General features: G+C 38.0%; 2 protein-coding genes across 4 annotated transcripts in view; both read left to right on the plus strand.

Moving 5' to 3' along the window:
* Rat1 (5'-3' exoribonuclease 2 Rat1) overlaps window positions 1-5,720 on the plus strand; it is a 42,954-nt gene extending 37,234 nt beyond the window's left edge. For both annotated transcript variants that reach the window (XM_071688703.1, XM_071688704.1), the window contains 2 exons: window positions 2,917-3,042; window positions 4,309-5,720. In XM_071688703.1, the coding sequence (XP_071544804.1) occupies window positions 2,917-3,042; window positions 4,309-4,498 (316 nt within the window). In that variant the 3' untranslated portion in view covers window positions 4,499-5,720. The remainder of the gene's footprint in view (window positions 1-2,916; window positions 3,043-4,308) is intronic.
* A 6,429-nt stretch (window positions 5,721-12,149) lies between these two features.
* The window catches only part of Lk6 (Lk6 kinase), a 501,002-nt gene continuing 495,950 nt past the window's right edge, over window positions 12,150-17,201 (plus strand). Inside the window, exon 1 of one of the 2 annotated variants that reach the window (XM_071688708.1) lies at window positions 12,150-12,188. In XM_071688708.1, coding sequence (XP_071544809.1) covers window positions 12,165-12,188 — 24 coding nt within the window. In that variant the 5' untranslated portion in view covers window positions 12,150-12,164. Of the gene's footprint in view, window positions 12,189-14,832; window positions 14,971-17,201 lie in introns of those variants that run through there. The other variant, XM_071688707.1, reaches the window with a different exon arrangement.

Genomic DNA, 17,201 nt, shown 5'->3' on the forward strand with positions numbered 1-17,201 from the left:
GTGAATCTGTTGAAAATATGGTTTTTGAGGACATTATGTGGTTTGAGGAGGGTTGAAGAAAGTAACTATAGGGTAAGAAAGATTTCAGGTAATAAGAAGAGAATGGTAGAGAGAGCTGATGAGGGTATGCTGAAATGGTTTGGGCTTATGGAGAGAATGAGTAAGTAGAGAATATACATGTCAGAAGTGGTGAGGACAAGAAGGGAGAGATAGAATTGGAGATGGAAGGATGGAAAAGTTTTGTTTTTAAGGCCTGAACATACAGGGGGGTGAAAGATTTGCAAAGGACGGAATGAATTGCAGTACTGTGGTTCACATTGGGCAGTATGCTGTCAATGGACTGAGCCAGATTATATGGAGTGGCTGAGGGAAACCATGGATAGGTCTGTGGTTAGAGTGAATTTCAGTGATGTGGTACACATGGGGCAATATGCTTTCAATGGTCTGAGCCAGGTTATTTGAAGGATCCTAGGGAAACCATAGGTAGGTCTTCGGAGTATGTGGTTTTGGTGCTATACACATGACAGCTCTTGTCTCATTGATGCAGAAAGTGGCAATCCAGTATAAAAGATATGTGGTTGCCCTGTACTCTGTGCACATAGATTTACACATTCCTATACTGTATGAATTATGATACTGGCTGCTTTTTCAGTCCCTCCTCAACTCCTATCATCAGACATCTTGAATCTCACACTCTTCTCTCTGATCACCAGAATAGCTTCTGTAAGGCAAGATCCATTTGTGATGTTCTTTCCTGTATAACTGATGTCTTATCATCATCTCCTAGTCTTTTTCTCCTTTTTATCATTAATTCCCTTTCATCTACAAGTGACCAAATACACTCATATGCTGATGACTCAACACTGCATTCCTCCACATCCTACAGTTCTGTTCTTTCTTCTCTCACTTGATCTGCATCTTGTCTTTGCCACAACATCCTCAATAAACTCAGACTTGGACAGGATATCTCATTAGGTTAGATGAAATCTGGATTAGTGTCATGCTTCAAAGATCCAGTTTTTGCCCATCTCACTATTGAAAATATTTTGCAACTTTCCTCTTTCCTTTTAAAGTTCCGTAACTGCACCTCTTAACTCAGTGAACATACTTGGTATTAGCGTAACATCCAGTATATTCTAGAAACACCATATTATGGAAGTAAGTCTGCCTCAAACAAACTCTAAGTAATGTGTAGATGTCAGAATTTCTTTTCTTATGAACTGTAGTTCTGTATATGCAAAGGATTGATCCATCCTTGTTTGGAGTGTTGCTCTCACATCTGGGGTGGTTTTAGCTCAGTATCCTTACTTGATAGAGCTGAGTAGAAAGCAGTCCACCTTATCAACTCTTCCAGGCTAACTTTGAAACTTGACCCACTTGCCGTATGCTGCAATGTTGCTTCACTTTCCCTTCTTACCTGGTATTACTTTGCTTTTGCTCCAAGGAGCTTGCTGCTGTGTCACATGATTACTATGTAGCTGTTGGCAACTCATGGTAGGGCTATTTTGATTGCTGTTTCTTTCCCTACATCTTGAAGCTTAGGAGCTCTCTATCCTCTCATGTCTTTTCTGGTACCTATGACCTGGCACATTCTAAAAGACAGGTTTTTCTGTTCCCCAAAATTTGTGAATACTTTCTCTTGTCTACTTTTTCCCTTTCATAATCCTCTTTATATTTCAGTTAAGTTCCTGCTTTGATGTGGACTTTCGTCTGTGACTAGAGCCTCCAGAAGGGGGACTTCAGTGTATTAATGATTTTAGGAAATGACAGTGTACACTTAGTGTAATATTGTAACACAATTTGACTATTTTTTTTTTATAAGCTACAGCAACAATATGTAGCTTGAAAGTGAAATTGACTTTGAAGATGAGGATAATTGTTGTAAAATAAGAAATATAAAAAAAGCAGAATTTCAAAGCACTTCTTTTGATTGAGGTTTAGCTTAGATCAGGTATTTTCTGTCTTTAACTTCATTAATTTCATACACGGTTTTTATGGTGGTTCAGATACATATGGCTTTTGAAATTACTCTTACACATCTTCAACATAGATTCATGAAATGAAACTAACACCTCAACATTTCTAGACTGCACCTCCTCGTGATTATGCTGCAAGGTTGTACCTTTGGAGTGAATATTGTCAAAGAGGTTAAATGTAAGATTAATTATACCTTCAATTATTGCCATGCATATATTATCATGTATCTATTCTTTTAAGGCTATGTAGTTCTAGTTTTTGCAGGCTAGCATGGTAGTTAATATGTTCAGTCCTCCATGATTATGCTTGGAAAGTGCTTCATAATTCTCTCATTTTTTTTATTTCTGTTGGTTTCAGTGGACTTAACATGATCCAGCAGTGTTCCATTTTTGTTTGTATATGCTTTAAACATTTTCATCAAGAGAGAGAGAGTACAAGGCTGGGCAACGACAGACCACGAAAGTAGTACCATCTAGGTATCATAAGTGTTAGTGATGGCAGTGCAGTGGCTGTCATGTTCCCATTCCTCGCCTGGGTTACTGTATTTTCTTTCTTTCTCACATATTTGCAGGTAAATGGCACTCATTCCACAAACACGCACACTACCCATCTTACACATAACACTCAAGAACACGTGGTGTACAATGCTCTAAACTATCTTATGGTGAGTGCTTTGTGTTGGACCTGCTTAATGGCAGGTTTTCTTCCTAGGTAACGAAAGTTCAACAGATGGGCCCTTTGAGTGTAGAACTTTCTCCATTTTCTGCAAATAGGTAATCACACATATATGTATGCATAAACGTGTGCATACATACACGAAGTTTAAAAGGTTATATGATGGAAAATCACCAAGAGATGGAGCTCCATGAGAGTAAAACTCCCTCCTTGTACAGTATGAATAGGTAATTATACACTACTAAAATTGGTGATGCATTTCAGCTCACAAGGAAACAGCTATAGTGGTGGCCAAGGAGGCTACAGAGGGAGTAGACAGAACCAGTCCTATAACAGTGGAGGGGGTTACAACAGCAGCAGAAACATGGGAGGCTACAGTAGTAATCAGAGGTAATGTACTTACAAACATGAGCCTAAGTGATTATTTCCCCAATAATTTGTACTTACCTGGATTCAGGAGCCATAATGTTTTGATTTCTGGTTAGGACTGAGGATACATTTTGGTTTGAATGAGTATTCTTTTGTTTGCAGTCATGATAACAATACTACAGTAGTGCTCTCAGTTGAATCTTGTTTCTTTATCCTTGATGTTTCTCTACTTCCACTTTTTCTTTTTCTATGAATTCACATACTTTCCTTTCATAGATTGTTAGTGTTAATTCTTTTAGTGTAAATAAAAGTACCATTATGATGCTGTGACATGGTGCAGAGAAATTATTTGTTTATTTGTTTGTTAATTAATGTTAGCAATATTGGCCTTCAGGCAAGTGACTGTAGTGAGTGGCTGAATTATATGAATTCTTTGGCAAATGTTTTTTGTTATTATTCTGTAATTGGTAGTAGGCACAGATAATGCCCACTAGTAAATGAGTATCTGTAAGCTGCGTGGCTTTTGTCTTGTACCCGAGAACATTGGCAAATAGTGACCAAAATATTGACAGAACTTCTACACTTTGTGACCAAAGTAGTAAAAGAATATTCTCTATGATTTGCTTGGATGGATTATGTCAGTTATTGTATGCTAGTTCCCATGATCACAGCGTGATGGAGGTTGCAAGATCTTTTTTCAGTTTAGCTGCTGATCATCTCATTTATATGTGAAAGAGAGCATATTAGTAGCAGTTCTCAAAGCATTTGCTCAGGAATTCTATTTTTGTTAGGATGTCTCATAAGTGAAGCAGGTTCAGTACTACTTAGTTGCACTGATATTGTGAATATGATGACCTTTGCCAAGCAAGAAGGTTTATGTGGTGTGGAAGGTATGATTTTTGATTATTCAAAACTCCTGCAGCTTCAAGCTGCACCTCAATCAGTCCTTCTTTGGATTGCCAAATTCCCTTGATGATACTGTACTCTTTTGTCCTTTGGCGATGATACAGCTGTAATAAAGATGACTTTGCAGAGTCCAGTAACAACTATGGAAAATATAGTAAGAGAGTGAAGACTGACTGGTAAGTATATTGGGAAATAATACAAGACAGAGAAATGAGAGGTCAACAGCATCATTGATTGTAGGATAATGTGAAATATCAAACATTTTGTCATATCATCATTGGCATATTAATTGCAGGGTACTCTGTAATAAACATGAACAGATTGTTGAGAAGAGTAAATATTTATTATGAATACCGTATTGACATCCCTACATAATTTCAGACATGGCTCAGGTGGTTATGGCTATGGATCTGGAAGTAATTCAGGTGGCTTTGGTTACAATTCAGGAGGTTACAGCTACAGTTCAGGAGGGAGCAGTGGTGGTTATAACAGAAATAATAATTGGAGCTCCAGCTCGCACCAGGGTGGCAGAGGAAGAGGTGGTCGTGGTTATTATACATCAAATAATTAAAAGAAGGTAAATCAATTCAGAGATAGTTAAAACCCAGAATGGCAAATGTTATGGATGAAACCCAGTTAGGAAATATAGGTGGATGAAGTGATACGTTGATTTGTCATCTGTTATATTTGTTGTCAAGTCAGGTACCAAACCAATTTTTAAATTTTTCTTGATGTTTGCAGTCTACTCTGTACTTAGTGCATATGAGGATTGGTATGAAACATGCCTAAAGTCTTTAAGAGTTTTTTTTTCTGCCTTAAGGATGATTTATTAAGGAGTTATATAACAGTTGAAACTTTTTTATACATTTTGTTTTCATATTTTTAAATCGATATTTTGCCAACTTGGCATGTTGAATATCTTTTGTACGGGTGGCTATTTCTGTGTCAAAAGTTGTAATACAGTACATTACATTACTTAGGTTTGTTCAAAGCTACTAGATACTGTATTCCCTAATTTTCTCCGTTTATTATTGTTAAATTTGATATTTCCATTTTATAATACTGTATATATGATCTCTGAATTGAAAGTATCTGTATTAGTGTATGTTTTATTATTATCCCAAAGTTTATATGAAACATGTCTCATTTTCAAATTCATTACTAGACCTTTGTGGCTTGTCCACATTTTCCTGTTAGCACATTTAATAATATCAGGAGCATTGTTAGAAAATATTGAAGGAACTTAGTTCCTCCTGATTTTTATTTATAGATGTTAAAGAGGATACCAGAATGTAGTGACAAATATGTCAGATATTGCAAATAAAATAGCACTGCTTTTTATATATACTTGTAAATTACCTGGAAGACTGAAGCTAGTCTCTTGATATTTTATGTGTAAATGTCTTTGAACCATGGACTGAGTTCATGGAAGGAAAATAACCTCCGTTTGATAAATTAAAATTTTTCTTAAGTTTTTGAATGAGTATAACAGCTCCAGGTTAGGTAAATAGTTTCATATATATATTAATATAAATATATATGAGCATGAATTTTGTGTAATCTAAACAAAATAGAAGGAATATAACTTACTTAGCGCAAAGTTTTGTAAATTATGCCTAGGTAGTGGTGGCTACAGTAAGAACTGGACTGTTACAATACTGTACCAATGTGAACATGTGGTTTATACATCTTCACCTGTCTTTCGTATTAGGAGTCGTCACTTTTCTGTACCATGTTTTTAGAGTACATGATTAGTACAAAACTTTGTAAATTGAATAAAGTGTATTCTTTCCTTTCATGTTTATTTGCCTCAGGGAAGCTGTGTCATAGATGCCTCTTTACAGTCAGAAACATCATGGTATACACTGAATATGTTCCAAAACACTTTGACATCCATTTATAGTTCAGTTACACAACCCCAGGAACCATTTTATAGTGCTCCTGCAGCTCCAATGCTGCTTTTCAAGTAGGAGCAGGGAAAAATTGGACTCCTATGGAATGAGAAATTCCTTAGGTGAGACTTTTTTTTTCCCCCATTGACAATGATACAGCCTTGCTGAAGGTAACTTCTTGCTTACATTGTAACCTCTTACAGGTAGTCTGGTAACACTATTCCTTAACTTAGTGCATTGGTTGTAACACTTTTCCATAACATGGTATATTGGTTTGGATGTCCAAAAGGCAAAATCAGAAATGCCAGCTAAAACTCTTAATTTAGATGTGAATGTACAATTGAGACAAGTTTACCAGCTTCCAGTAAATGAAAGGAAGATGCTTTTATAGTACATCTTTTGACAAAGATGCTGCTATTGTAGTAGTAACACCAGGATCCTTGTATGGGAATCCCATACAAGTCCCACACATACCTCGGTCAGTCCTTGAGATCTTGCAGAGAGAAGATAGTGAAAGTTTGTTTATGATGGGCATTTGACAGTTGGATGGTGGCAGCACAAGCGTGAAGGGTCTGGCGTGAGGTCTTATCTGTGTTTTTTTTTATTGATTAATAATAGCCATTTTTATGTTTTAGTATGAGTGTGTAATGTATGTTTGTTCAAATAGTATAGATATTTGGAAATGTGTATCTAAGGATGGTGTATTAAGAAGGTGAGGGCAACCATTTAGCTTGTTGGGTGATGTACACAGTACTTGTCTTAGGTGGTGGATGAGGTATTTGGTTATTTAGGTGGTTTAAGTATGTAGGTATACCTCTGTTAATGAAGCTTCTTTATATCAAACTTCCTTTTCCCATTTTCTTTTTTAATTGAAAAACAAAGTTTGTTTTTTATTATTTATTATACTTTGTCGCTGTCTCCCGCGTTTGCGAGGTAGCGCAAGGAAACAGACGAAAGAAATGCCTCCCCCCCCCATACACATGTATATACATACGTCCACACACGCAAATATACATACACAGCTTTCCATGGTTTACCCCAGACGCTTCACATGCCTTGATTCAATCCACTGACAGCACGTTAACCCCGGTATACCACATCACTCCAATTCATTCTATTCCTTGCCCTCCTTTCACCCTCCTGCATGTTCAGGCCCCGATCACACAAAATCTTTTTCACTCCATCTTTCCACCTCCAATTTGGTCTCCCTCTTCTCCTCGTTCCCTCCACCTCCGACACATATATTCTCTTGGTCAATCTTTCCTCACTCATTCTCTCCATGTGCCCAAACCACTTCAAAACACCCTCTTCTGCTCTCTCAACCATGCTCTTTTTATTTCCACACATCTCTCTTACCCTTACGTTACTCACTCGATCAAACCACCTCACACCACACATTGTCCTCAAACATCTCATATCCAGCACATCCATCCTCCTGCGCACAACTCTATCCATAGCCCACGCCTCGCAACCATACAACATTGTTGGAACCACTATTCCTTCAAACATACCCATTTTTGCTTTCCGAGATAATGTTCTCGACTTCCACACATTCTTCAAGGCCCCCAGAATTTTCGCCCCCTCCCCCACCCTATGATCCACTTCCGCTTCCATGGTTCCATCCGCTGCCAGATCCACTCCCAGATATCTAAAACACTTCACTTCCTCCAGTTTTTCTCCATTCAAACTCACCTCCCAATTGACTTGACCCTCAACCCTACTGTACCTAATAACCTTGCTCTTATTCACATTTACTCTTAACTTTCTTCTTCCACACACTTTACCAAACTCAGTCACCAGCTTCTGCAGTTTCTCACATGAATCAGCCACCAGCGCTGTATCATCAGCGAACAACAACTGACTCACTTCCCAAGCTCTCTCATCCCCAACAGACTTCATACTTGCCCCTCTTTCCAAAACTCTTGCATTTACCTCCCTAACAACCCCATCCATAAACAAATTAAACAACCATGGAGACATCACACACCCCTGCCGCAAACCTACATTCACTGAGAACCAATCACTTTCCTCTCTTCCTACACGTACACATGCCTTACATCCTCGATAAAAACTTTTCACTGCTTCTAACAACTTGCCTCCCACACCATATATTCTTAATACCTTCCACAGAGCATCTCTATCAACTCCATCATATGCCTTCTCCAGATCCATAAATGCTACATACAAATCCATTTGCTTTTCTAAGTATTTCTCACATACATTCTTCAAAGCAAACACCTGATCCACACATCCTCTACCACTTCTGAAACCACACTGCTCTTCCCCAATCTGATGCTCTGTACATGCCTTCACCCTCTCAATCAATACCCTCCCATATAATTTACCAGGAATACTCAACAAACTTATACCTCTGTAATTTGAGCACTCACTCTTATCCCCTTTGCCTTTGTACAATGGCACTATGCACGCATTCCGCCAATCCTCAGGCACCTCACCATGAGTCATACATACATTAAATAACCTTACCAACCAGTCAACAATACAGTCACCCTCTTTTTTAATAAATTCCACTGCAATACCATCCAAACCTGCTGCCTTGCCGGCTTTCATCTTCCGCAAAGCTTTCACTACCTCTTCTCTGTTTACCAAATCATTTTCCCTAACCCTCTCACTTTGCACACCTCCTCGACCAAAACACCCTATATCTGCCACTCTATCATCAAACACATTCAACAAACCTTCAAAATACTCACTCCATCTCCTCACATCACCACTACTTGTTATCACCTCCCCATTTGTGCCCTTCACTGAAGTTCCCATTTGCTCCCTTGTCTTACGCACTTTATTTACCTCCTTCCAGAACATCTTTTTATTCTCCCTAAAATTTAACAAAGTTTGTTACATTTCTTTATTTGCTTAAAGTATTGAATGTGATCTCACATATTGCATTGTCATGATTTTTTGTTCAAATTTCAGCAAACCAGCATTCTGTAAGGCGTATACTATACAAGATTCATACAATAAAAGAACATTAAGTAAATCTTCCAGTAAAACAGAAAACAAAACAAAATCAAACTTACCAAAGACTTCCTCTGGCTTCTTGCACTGTCAACCTTCCCTCCAACCAAACAGCAGTGGATGACTTGCTAATTGAGGGAACTTCCAAAATTTTGGGTTGATTTTCCTGGCTCTGGCTCGTGAATGCTAAGCAGTCGTTTTCTTTTTCAAGAGTACATAAAGTGTTGATTTTCTCGACTTCTTCCTTTCTTTAAGAATTTCATGATAACGGATTTCTTGTAACAGTTTTCTTGACAGTACTGCTGAATTCCTAATCTGGATCATTATCTAAGAGCCTCCAATGAATCTGCGATTCTTGTGATGTCACAAAATGTTCACAGTTAACACTTTTTCAGTCTCATTGGCAACTGTGCCAAGGTTGTCTCCCATCAAATGATCCTGCCATGCATGAATACTAGATCTATAGGGTAATTACCTTCTATGATGACTTCGTGTGTAGCTGGGAACTAACAACTTGGATTACCATTATTTGCTGCTCTGCCTGTGATGTGAATGCTGTGAATTTTCATTTGATTCTTAAACTTTTCAAACCAAACTATGCTGGCAACAAATGTTTCCTTGGATTCCCAAACTCCTTCAGACTTTCAACTTTCATTGGGTCATAAGGTTTTATCAATGAGAGTCTGGCTCAGTTGTATGATGATGAATCACAACACCCACACAAACACACAATCTGTTTTCCATCATCTTCATTAAGCTGCTCCTTTGGCAAGTTAACTTCTTAGCAGTTGATCTATCTGTGGCTTGAACAGAAGCATTTACACTCTGCTTGGTTTAAGAAAATTTTCAATATGGACTGAGCCTAACCCGAGGACACCACATTAAATTTGTTCTCGCCTGTCCTTACCAACTGTATTACTTGCATTGTTACATTGAGGTTGAATTGTCTCTTTGTCTTTAGCACAAATGCATCACTACCACTTGAAGGATGCTTGACTGATACAATGTTGGCAGGTAATTCATTTTTTCAGCAAAAACAAGAATGGTGTGAGAAAAAGCCATACAAATAAGCCAAGTGTAAAGTTCAAGTTGATTATGCTTTGTGTTGATCTGCACATGGAGACATCACACACAGGTGTTTGCTTTGAAGAATGTATGTGAGAAATACTTAGAAAAGCAAATGGATTTGTATGTAGCATTTATGGATCTGGAGAAGGCATATGATAGAGTTGATAGAGATGCTCTGTGGAAGGTATTAAGAATATATGGTGTGGGAGGCAAGTTGTTAGAAGCAGTGAAAAGTTTTTATCGAGGATGTAAGGCATGTGTACGTGTAGGAAGAGAGGAAAGTGATTGGTTCTCAGTGAATGTAGGTTTGCGGAAGGGGTGTGTGATGTCTCCATGGTTGTTTAATATGTTTATGGATGGGGTTGTTAGGGAGGTGAATGCAAGAGTTTTGGAAAGAGGGGCAAGTATGAAGTCTGTTGGGGATGAGAGAGCTTGGGAAGTGAGTCAGTTGTTCGCTGATGATACAGCGCTGGTGGCTGATTCATGTGAGAAACTGCAGAAGCTGGTGACTGAGTTTGGTAAAGTGTGTGAAAGAAGAAAGTTAAGAGTAAATGTGAATAAGAGCAAGGTTATTAGGTACAGAAGGGTTGAGGGTCAAGTCAATTGGGAGGTAAGTTTGAATGGAGAAAAACTGGAGGAAGTAAAGTGTTTTAGATATCTGGCAGCGGATGGAACCATGGAAGCGGAAGTGGATCATAGGGTGGGGGAGGGGGCGAAAATTCTGGGAGCCTTGAAGAATGTGTGGAAGTCGAGAACATTATCTCGGAAAGCAAAAATGGCTATGTTTGAAGGAATAGTGGTTCCAACAATGTTGTATGGTTGCGAGACGTGGGCTATGGATAGAGTTGTGCGCAGGAGGATGGATGTGCTGGAAATGAGATGTTTGAGGACAATATGTGGTGTGAGGTGGTTTGATCGAGTAAGTAACGTAAGGGCAAGAGAGATGTGTGGAAATAAAAAGAGCGTGGTTGAGAGAGCAGAAGAGGGTGTTTTGAAATGGTTCGGGCACATGGAGAGAATGAGTGAGGAAAGATTGACCAAGAGAATATATGTGTCGGAGGTGGAGGGAACGAGGAGAAGTGGGAGACCAAATTGGAGGTGGAAAGATGGAGTGAAAAAGATTTTGTGTGATCAGGGCCTGAACATGCAGGAGGGTGAAAGGAGGTCAAGGAATAGAATGAATTGGATCGATGTGGTATACCGGGGTTGACGTGGTGTCAGTGGATTGAATCAGGGCATGTGAAGCGTCTGGGGTAAACCATGGAAAGTTGCGTATAGGTGTGTATATTTTGCGTGTGTGGACATGTGTATGGGGGCGGGTTGGGCCATTTCTTCGTCTGTTTCCTTGCGCAACCTCGCAAACGCGGGAGACAGCGACAAAGCAAAAAAATAATATATATATATATATATATATATATATATATATATATATATATATATATATATATCTTTTCTTTTTCTTTCATACTATTCGCCATTTCCCGCATTAGTGAGGTAGCGTTAAGAACAGAGGATTGGGCCTTAGAGGGAATATCCTCACCTGGCCCCCTTCTCTGTTCCTTCTTTTGGAAAAAAAAGAAAAAAAAAACGAGAGTGGAGGATTTCCAGCCACCCGCTCCCTCCCCTTTTAGTCGCCTTCTACGACGCAGGGAATACGTGGGAAGTATTCTTTCTCCCCTAACCCCAGGGATATATATATATATATATATATATATATATATATATAAAAACTCGAGTAACATCTAAGCACCAATTCTTCAGTCTTTTGACTAGAAATAGGAATCGCGCAACCAAATCAAAATATCTTTGAAAAAATTTGCAAGTGATAATTGCCTTTAACTTGTATCTTTATCTACATGATTTAAAACCCTGAAGACGGAAATTTAGTTTATTCATATGAAATGTTGCAATGTTTCTCAGGGTACAATCCCAGTATTATTGGTACCACATTTTGATGTTACAAAAATTAAATCATTTCATGCTATGAAATGAACAATAAAACATGTCCATTTTATAATATCGTGTGTAGCTGATCGTGAAATAACAAATAAGTACTTTAATAGATTATGGTGATATACACAAAGCCATTAACACACCGCGCGGATTTTAATTTGAAAATTATAGTAACGCCTGGACACCACATGACAATATATTGATAAGTTTGTTAACAACGTAGTCTACAGCCTTACTCGCGTTATCTTTTTAAAAGGAAATGGGCAATGCAAGCATTGGCAAGGTCCACTGCCAAGGAACGAACCCAGGCAAGGGCCAAGGGGTTCAATTTGGTGAGAGCGTGGCATGGCAGACGCCTGGATCGTTGTGGTAAGTACTAGCATGAATGTCTTAGTCGTATCTCCATATCTATCCTGTACATGGGTTAATTATGAATATTTCGTACATTAGGACGAAATCTACATAACTAAGCTAACCTACTTGAGCAGTGTAGTTTTTCAGGAGGAAGAGTGGAGTTGCCATGAAATATTTTCAAATATTGTTGTGCTGTTTGATCGTTTGTTTACAGTTGCATTTCTCGTTGTATGATATTACCAGAAGGCTAATGAGTGATCATTATGGAATGTAAATATACTTTAGGTCATGTTCCAGATTTGTAAATTAGTAATATTGACAAATTACGCACTAGCAAGGGATTTGAGCTAATTTGTCGGGCAAAAATAGCATTTTGGGGGCGTTCTCCCTCACCCTCGTAACAGAAAACGGATAAATGTGTCCCATTGTGTACGTGACTTTGGGCAGACATTTTTAGTGACTTTGACATACGCCATTTAATAAGTGTAAGGCCCAACTGGACACGGTTGATTACGAAACGTGACAACGATTATATTGTGATTATATCGCTCTTATGTGCTTTATACAGAGGGTTTGTTTGCGATGTATAATTATCAGCCCTGCCTTGAAGGATAAGATATAATGCGAATTGGTTAGAATTGAATGTATTTCAATATCATATGGAGGTTTATATTTACAGAGTACATCATCTTATAGACGAATTCTTTCATCATACACGGAGGTGAGTGATTCCCATGTTCATTTTGGAATTAGATATTAATCTTTGATGATAATGTCCATAGGTAGGGTGGCCACAAAGCGGATTGGCCTAACAAATAGACTAGATGAAGTGGACAATTAAAGGACATTGGACCGAAAAAAAAAAGATTAGTGGATTTAAATGATATAGTGAGAGATTATTTTCGGAGGCAGATAAATTCCTTTTATCGCCCACACGGCAGCAGCAACTGCCGTTGTATCATGTGGCAAAGACTATGGAAAAACATACTTATACCAGTATACTTGGAAATATGCTGGCTCGTTCCTTGAATCAGGCCTAAAAGTTCCTTACCAGAAAAATCACTTGAAGAATTGATGACATAACAGTGGAAGCATAGGTATGACTGAAGCACTTAATTACCCTAATGGCAGTTTTACATGAATGTCCCACGATATACTTTTACGAATTTGTGAAATTAGTATTTATTTTTTTCCTCAGGAAATTTGATGCTAGAAACGGAGGTTTTCTGATGAGAGAATGAGTTCTACATCTTATAACTGCTTGAATGCCCTTCCTTTCCATTCTACATTCTACATATAGGAATTTTTGGGGTACTATCTAAGAACCCCGTGTGGGCCTCATGCCAAATGGTCGCTCGTTTTGACTTAATTTCCTCAATAAACTCAAACTTGGACAAAGCATATCTGAAAGGTAGGCGAACTCTGGTTTAGTTTAATTGCCTCGCGTCTCAATTTATGAATATGAGGTTTCACATGAAAGTAATACAATCAAGGAACTTTTTATTGAGGCAAACTTTTACATTATATTTACATTTACCAAGAAGTCGATTTTTCCCACCTGTTCAGTATATATTTCCCTGTTCAGTATTGTCTATAATTTTATTTTCGACTTGGTTGGAATCGTAAATACAGTAGCTATGGGAAAATGTTGTATGTGGATGACATGAATGTTTTGATAGTTTTCAGTGTAAACTACTTGTTATAAATGTATTAGAATGACTTTAAACGGTGATTCGTTCAACAAGAGGAAAATTCAGGTGAAGATATGAAATTGTTCATCATTGCATTGTGTGCTGTTTGTTGTTCAAGAAAAAAATAAAGCCCGGAATCACTACCCTATAGTACGTTAGAGATTAAAACAAATTAATGACGCACTTTATTCATAAATAGAGGATTTGAACAACAAATAAGAACCCTTAGAATAATTTTAAAGTTTTAGGAGAATGCTTCTTATATGTCGACGCTTGTAAACTTGTATTATATTGAACTAATACCCGCCATCATGTTGACTTTTGTGGACTGTGTCCCTCTTCCGTTTATTACAACGAAAATAATGTGATTTTTTTAAGCATTTTCGTGTAACTTAGGATGTTAGACACTGAGATGTGAAACTGACATGTTCTGTCGCGCTGTGAGTGGCCATAAGTGATCATATGATGTGAGGATGGGCGAAAAAGCCAAGTAATTGACCACTTTGCATCTTTTCTCAGCTGAAAAGATGGCAATAGGAAGTGAAGACAAACCAACACTGGCCCACATGTTGCCTTAAGATGACCAAAATTATCGTGTAAATCCAAGTTAAGGCTTATTCACCGTGAGCAGATCATAAAATCTAAGGGATTATAAATATTTGAACGTGTCAGTAACCAAAACATATAGACGTAATGAAAGGAAAAAAGTGTGAAAAGATTGTAAAAGACTTCATGTCCGACTTTGATTTATGGGCCGCGCGCATTACTGGAACACGAGGTCGGGGCACATTTCGCGGCGGATAGTTGAAATTTCTTTCAGTGAAAATGACACCACTTTGTGTTTTCCGCAAAAACATTTTCCGTTTATATTGGTAATTGGAACACCCCTTGTGTAGTGGAAGGTCACGTCATGCCATTTAGAGCGGGGAACGTAAATGGTGTACGAAATTTGATTGCGAAATTACGGACGTTGAAGACGCGGAATGGGATATGAAACCACGCAAACTTCGACTCATCACTTCAACTTATTTGCCATTAATGACTCCTGCCTCCATTTTATGCCCACCCAGAGGGACTGTGGAGTACAGCACAAAGATAATGACCAGGTAAGACTATTCTATTACTCGCTTATCATAATTTACCATTATTGTTATCTAGGTATTGATATTCCCCTACTGTAATGGGTCCCATTTTGGTCACATTTCCTTTCGTGTGAGTTTAAATCAACCGCTCGGAAATACGAGGAAACTAAACCTTTACATAGGCGTGAACATGGGTATGCAAACTAGTGTGAAAACTAACTTGCTTTAGTTAAAACGGAATTTGCGCATTGCGTAGGACTTCAGGAACATTTTAAGGCTAGAAATAGTTGCAGATATACGTATCCCGAATTGATGATGAAAACTAGCAATGCACATGCAGGACGGGGCCAAATTATCTTGGATGTGTCCATTTTTGTAATCATTTATCAGGGAAAATGGACGCCAGTTTTACAGGTGATGGAATTTAACAAAATTAGTAACAAAAGATTCATGACAATGTGGAGAGTTGATATGGTATGATATTTTCAGTGGAGCACCTCTTTAATTCCATCAGTTTTATGTTTTCGTAGTGGGAAGGGCTTTGAAGTACAGGGAAACTGTGGGATTAAAAGTTCTCAAAATCGACAATTGACTGCTTAACTTAAGCATTTGTTACACTCGTTGAAAATGAGCAGGTAGTAAAATGAACAGGTAAGACACCTATGGCGTCTCGACTTCATTATGAAAAAACATAGGGACTGTCTTAAGTATGGCTGACGACAAAAGTTCTACCTGGCGCATTCAAGATAGCTTTATTCATTTCGCATGTCTTATACAAAGCAGTAAAGCTGTATCAAGGTAAGGAAACTTGGCTGTAGAGTGTAGAAGTGCCTATTTTTTCTTACCCACATGTGGATTCCTGTGAATGCCTGTATTGCATCGTAACTTTTGAATCCGATTTTGCAAATATGTTGGGTGAGTGTAGATGTTAAGTAGATTTAGGGCTCGCATGACGTGTGTAACATTAAAATAAGCCGATGATAATGCTTTGTACGTAATGGAAATTTTCATTACTCATACAACCCCCACGTTTTCTCCACGCTCTGTGACATAGCCCAAGCACTAACGATTTATTTGATATCGAGAGATGTGTTTTGTGAGCGAGAAAGGAAAAATCCCACACTTTTGAATAATGTTTTACAGTGGCGACAAAGAATCCATGATTGTAAAACTATCAGATCTGTAAAACTGGCGTTCCTTTTCTTGACTTTTATCCGTATGTTGAGTTCTGAGTTACTTTTATCAAAATAGCCAAATGAACTTGACTTGCTTTAGAGGATTTTGTATTATAGTTCACGCTTGATAGCGAAAGGCCTCCCCTTAATGATGTATGCGCATACAATGTTCAGCAGTGGGCAGGGCCCTTAATGGTATGAGATTTTAGGGGAAAAAAATTGAAGGGCAGTATGAATAAATGCATTAGGCTTTGCTATAGGGTACAAAACTTCATTTGCGTAAAATTATTTATCATTTGATGTTATTAACAAACATTCAGAATGATTTATAACTGTGGAATATGGGGCAAATGAGTATTATAATACTCATTAACCGGAACTTCTCAAAAGAACCAGCCTCTCAGTGGTCAGCTCGTAATTAAGGTGAATTAAATACAAAAGTAGAGAACGAGCATAAATTGTAGTCAACGTTAAGAATATCTCGAAGGAGCGATTGATGGTCTGTTTACTGCCAACATTTGGTGAAAAGGATAGAGTGAAAAATGTTTTTCTCTTAACCTGACAGCATAAACTAGGTTATTAATCAGTAGGAAGTCACAATCACGCTTTCTGGAAAAGGAACCACTGAAGTGGTTGGTTTTGGGTGGTTTCGAAGTGGAAATCACGTAATTCCCATTCGCGCTTGCGGAAAATATGTCATTGAAAGAATCTTCTCGAAACATTGAAGTGTCGATGACTCAGGGTAGGCTAGATGAAAATTCCCAGTGAATTCTAAGAAACATCTTTTCTCAAACTGGAATAGATAGTTGTCAGATTTTCGATAATTACAGGAACTCTATGGGGAAGGCGCAGGGGAAAGGAATGCATCAACTATGAATATATAGTATTTTAGCAGTTTGTTGCCGACGACCATCAAGCTTCTAAACTGGCTTGGTTAGAATAAGTTAATTCAATCGAATTTTATATCATGTAACACAAGCAGATTTAAACAAACTTGATGTATGACTATATTAACTTTGATAAAAAAAAAATTCATTACCCTTAATTTTCACAAATACGTTTTTACGAATAAAGTTTGGC

This window comes from Panulirus ornatus, chromosome 46 (assembly GCF_036320965.1).
Source record: "Panulirus ornatus isolate Po-2019 chromosome 46, ASM3632096v1, whole genome shotgun sequence".
In the NCBI taxonomy this organism is placed as follows: Eukaryota; Metazoa; Arthropoda; class Malacostraca; order Decapoda; family Palinuridae; genus Panulirus; species Panulirus ornatus.